Here is a 5006-nt window from a genome sequence, read left to right as displayed (position 1 = left end):
CAGCAGAATCCTGACTCCGGTGCGCGATCCTCCAATAATCATGAAACATGCAAAATAGATGAAATAACATAAGTATCCTCTCCAAATATGAAATATATCAATGAATAACAGCAAATTATGATATAAAATAGTGATGCAAAATGGACGTATTAATGCTCCCTTTAGTTTGAACTGTAACTTTGATATATTTTGGAATGTCAAAAAAATTCAAACGAACAATTCATGTGTACATCTTGAATTGCTAAGTGCACACAAAGTCTATGCATGAAAAATCAACTTGTAGTTTGGGTTCTGTAAAAAAGACAAAATTTGGTGCTAAAAATAAAAAAATTTGTGAGATTTATTTTGTCTTTTTTACATCGATCACAAGAAATATCGGCTTTTCGCGAAACTGCACGAACGCACATAGATCATCAAGATGTACATGCGAATTTCTTTTTTGAATTTTTTGAAAATTAGAAATATTTTTTTTGGGTAGAGGGAGCATATGCACCCAAGAGCCGAACTGAATTTCCACTTCCCATGCACATATTACTTTTTCTTTGGTTTTGTAATAATTTGTTTAGATCGCAAATGAGTAAATATTAACAAATTTGGAAACTATCTCTCATGTAACGCCATTGATTCTCAATATGAGATGGTTACGAAGTTGGGTATGTGTAGCACTGTCTTTAGTATGTTGGCACTTCTCAAGAAAATCTTGAAATCCGTTACGGTTCTTGCTAGGTTTGACATGGCCACCAACATCGTAAAATAGAAATAGGAAGTACAAATCCGAATCTAGATAAAATTGAGACACTTATTTTTGAGCGGAGATAATACATGACAAGAATCTAGAAATGATCCATATAATTACCCATCCTTTCGTGAGGAATAAACAATTACTTTGGTGCTAGCTAATTGTGATCTCCAAGCTAATACACGAACAAGACCTCTTAATTTCCTGGAAACAGTGAGTAATCGACCAACTTCTTGACAAATCACAATTAACTGTTGTAAATAAACTGTAAAACAATACTAAGAACCATGGTAAATAATTGTAAGGCCGGCAGTTCGATCGATGAGCTAGTTCTTCTCCTTGTCCTTATTCTTGGATGGGACGCGTCCGTCGGTACCGGCCAGTATGCCGTACTTCTCCTTGCGCGTGATGGCTGTGCACTCGAAGCCGAGCTGGTCGCTGAGCGTCTTCTGGATGTAGTTTGCGACCTCGATGGGCGACTTGCCCCCGCCGCAGGTGAGCTCCTTGGGCAGCATGTTGAGGAAGGTGACCTCGTAGACCGGCCGCGGGTTCATGAAGAAGAAGTAAGGGTCCATGAGCTTGAAGCCCCGCACGGTGGAGCCGTGGAACATGTTCTCCTTGGTGTTGATCGCCACGGGCACGATGCGGTCGGTGAGCTCGGCGAAGAGCGCGCTGAACCGCAGCAGGTAGGGCTCCCGGCAGGTGGTGCCCTCGGGGCAGATCACCAGGTCGCCCTCCTCCAGCAGCCGCCGGATGTTCTCGGCGTCCTTGTCGCGCTCCCGCGACAGCGCCACGGCCTTGATCGGCGAGATGAGCTCCGAGAACTTGGAGATGCTGTAGGTGACGCAGCTCACCTTGCGGCCGAGCGCGACGGCGACCTCGATCGGGTCGAGCACGGTGCGGTGGTTGCACACGAAGAGGACCCCCGGGCTGCCCTTCTTGGGCGGAGGCGGCGGGTTGCCCTTGACGATGAGCCGGATGCCCATCATGTGGTAGATGTAGAAGACGTAGCGCTCCGGGAGGGGCAGGTTGATGTAGACGCGGAGGAGCGCGAGGGCGAAGCCGAAGGGCATCCAGAGGAAGGTGACGAGCGCCACCAGCGGCGTCGGGCGCTGCACGAGGCGGCCGTCGTGGAGGATGAGCGGGGTCAGCAGCTGGTTCTTGGGCACCGGGCTGTACTTCCTCGGCGTCACCAGGTAGGCTTCCTGCAAATCCACAGTACGTACGTGCTCAGCGTTATCAAGATCTCAAAATAGTGGTACCACCACTACTACGACTGTAGAATTAATTTTATTTGTCAGCATAAGCAGTTAATTTTGACACGTACATTATCTTCGTACAATCGAACTCGTACTAACTTCAGTACAATTATAACTTTGAATCGTTGTGCTTACTGCAATTTCATAGTCAGTAGTAGCATAAACTTCATTGTGATCTTATAAAACTTCTCCTTAATCAATCAAAATGATAAATCTTTTGCTTCGTTTCACAAAAATATATCATAGTAGGGCAGTCCAGTGTATTTTTCAAATTAACAGTCAGGTGACATCAAATCTCAATTGCACATCAAGTTACAAGTTATAACTTATGACTAGCATGAAGAATGAAGCAATCTAAGAATCTAGAGTATTTTTTCCAATTGCATCTCATAACTAGCCCGAATTACGGAGCAAGATGTAGTACTTCCAACTCAGTTGCGCCTTGTAACTAGCCCGAATTATGGAGCAATTCTCTCCGTGGCTTTTTTTTTCTCGGTTGCAACTTGCAACACATCCTGCAATTGGCAAGCATGTTGCGCCTTGTAACTAGCCCGAATTATGGAGCAATCCTCTCTGTGGCTTTTTTTCTCTCTCGGTTCGAACTCATTGGCAAGCATGTATCACGAGACAATTCAGTGGTGTGGAAGCTGACTGAAGCTTAACTGAAGGCGCGTGAGAATTAGGAAAATTATAAATAAAACCACATTTGGACCTCAATTTCACGGACTAGCCAGGGGTGCTGAGTTAAATAGTTTGACGCAGCTGATATGGGAGAAAAGCACAGGCAGCAGTGACCATGATGCTGACGCCGAAATACAGCAACTAGCCGTGGTGCACTCCTGCTCCCACCAGAACAGAGGTGCAATTAAATTTGAATCTGGAGCCATAAATAGGTTGGTCAGCCTTCCCAGCAAGAGAGAAATTAGTTATTCTCCCATGACTGCAGTAGTACCAGAGCCATGCCCCCAGAGTAACAAGCCGGAAATTAGTTTCTCTGCAAGCTGATAAGAATGAAGGAAGGAGATTGAGGAAGAAGCGGCCGTAGATCTGGAAGACACGCTCACGCCAGCTCTGATGTCTCGCACAGGGCAAGCCAGATGCGATCGATCTCCATGAATGCGCCCTCGACAAGGCTTGAATTCCCACCAAACAACCGTAGATAGAGCTGACTGACCGACGCCGTCGGCCTGAACAGTGAACACGGCGCATTCACTCCGCCGCTTGCGAGACCGACAGCATCCCATGATCTGTGTGGCTCAGTGGGAGTGTAGGGGTGAGGTGCAACGGCAACGGTGGTTAATTACGACTGAACCGGTGGATTAATGGCGGGGTCTGTCACTGTCCACAGTATCCTGCAGATCTGTAATAAAGGGACCTGCTGACAGTGACACCGACTCAACACTCTACTCTACTAGGTCGTGCTCGGGCTCGAACAACTCCTGCCTACCGGTTACCAACTCAAGTAATCCGAGGTCTCCGACGCGAAGTTGGTTACCAACTTATTAGGTGCCCGATTTGCGCAATTGAACACTCAACGTGTCGCCAAGACGCCAACAATATGGGCTGATTGAAGATACAGATATGGCACTGGCTGCTAATGCTACCCCATAATTAACCAATGTTTTGCATATGTTAGTACCTCTGAAGCCTACGTCTTCGACCCATGTCTGCACGACAATGCAGGTACTTAAAAAAAGAGTTTGGCTAATTCTTAGTCGTCTGTCCCTCAATTTTTTTCTTAATCGTCAGAGAATTTAGTCCACCAGAATTAAGTCAGATAATGCTAGTAACCTGCAATTAGTTACAAATCTCAGCTCCAGCCTATGTGCAACTAAAATAACCGAGTTACAACTTACAACTTATGACTAGCATGAATCACAATGTAATTTTACTGTGTATCACTCGACTGAAAACTAAGGCTAATTCTCCGCTGACTGAAAATTAGCAAAACCATTTTCAAAAACATAACAAGTCTAAATGAGATCTTAGCAATTTATACCAGTTATTTCTTCCTGAAGATCTCTATAGCAGTTAATTATTCAGGATCTGCTCAAGGATAGTTCAGAGTGCAATTCAAATCATGCAAGAAATTTTTGAGCTAGAATCTAGAAATAATGGTAATTCAACGAAGAAGTCAAGTAACAAAATGGGAAGGCGAGGGAATCGGGATCGGACCTTGCATAATGACATGAAGTCGAAATCGGACGCCCTGTCCCCCATGCCAACATCAGGCACCGCGTCGCCCAGCTCCTTCAACACGGCCTGCTTCTTGTGGTCGCCGACGAGCACGCCGGGCTTGACCATGAACCCGGTGGCCTTGCCGTTCTTCCCGACCTCCAGCTCCGTGCCCACCACCCTGTCTGCTCCCAGGAACTCCCTGGCGAACGGCTCCACCATGACCCTGGGGCTGGCCGTGATGACGTACCGCTTGCCGAAGGACCTGAACACGCGCCAGCTCTCCGGGTGGACGTCCTCCGCGTAGAACCTGGGCAGCACCGACCGCGCCGCCATCTCGATGCTCCGCACCTTGAGCCCCGCCGTCGAGATGTACACCAGCGTGGCGATGGCCAGCGTCTCCGAGAAGAAGATGTAGGTGGCGTACACGAAGGGCACCGACAGGAGCAGCGCGACGGCGCGGAGCACGCTGCCGGCCTCGAGGGCGACGAGGAGGTAGTAGGGGAAGGCGTTGGAGGACCGCAGCAGCGTGCCGTCGAAGTCCGCCGCCACCGTCTGCTCCGACCGGCCCTCCGAGCTGCACTCCTCCACCGGCTTGAACCTCATGGACGCCATTGCTTGCTGCTCCGATCTCACCGGGCGGCGCGCGGTGTGGCAGTGGAGCGGCGGGCTGGGAAGAGTAAATATACACGCAGAAGGTTGGTGGTGGTAGGAGGGAGATAACGGAGAACGGAGGAGGACAGCCAGGACGGCGATTAATTCCGGGCAAGCTTTCAGCTAACTTTCAGAGGCCATTACTTCTAGAGAGCGGTACCCGCGCATGGCATGGGACT

At 48.3% G+C, this 5006-nt stretch overlaps 1 protein-coding gene across 1 annotated transcript; it reads right to left on the bottom strand.

Moving 5' to 3' along the window:
• Nucleotides 1-873: 873 nt before the first annotated feature.
• On the bottom strand, nt 874-4788 carry LOC124668256 (glycerol-3-phosphate 2-O-acyltransferase 6). Its single transcript, XM_047205427.1, has 2 exons — nt 4174-4788; nt 874-1944 (listed from the first exon to the last, which is right to left on the bottom strand). The coding sequence occupies exons 1-2, from the start codon at nt 4786-4788 to the stop codon at nt 1066-1068; spliced, it is 1494 nt and encodes a 497-aa protein (XP_047061383.1). The 3' UTR covers nt 874-1065.
• Between the last annotated feature and the right edge of the window lie 218 nt (nt 4789-5006).

The sequence above is a fragment of the Lolium rigidum genome, chromosome 6, assembly GCF_022539505.1.
Source record: "Lolium rigidum isolate FL_2022 chromosome 6, APGP_CSIRO_Lrig_0.1, whole genome shotgun sequence".
NCBI classification, from domain to species: domain Eukaryota; kingdom Viridiplantae; phylum Streptophyta; class Magnoliopsida; order Poales; family Poaceae; genus Lolium; species Lolium rigidum.
Note: the sequence above shows the minus strand (reverse complement) of the source record. Positions and strands in the feature narration are given on the sequence as shown.

What these genes read in the sequence shown, in the direction of transcription:
- LOC124668256 (XM_047205427.1), bottom strand. Translation starts at nt 4,788, where the DNA reads ATGGCGTCCATGAGGTTCAAGCCGGTGGAGGAGTGCAGCTCGGAGGGC. An exon ending in ACTTCATGTCATTATGCAAG is followed by an intron (nt 1,945 to 4,173) that starts GTCCGATCCCGA and finishes GTGGATTTGCAG; the next exon opens with GAAGCCTACCTGGTGACGCC.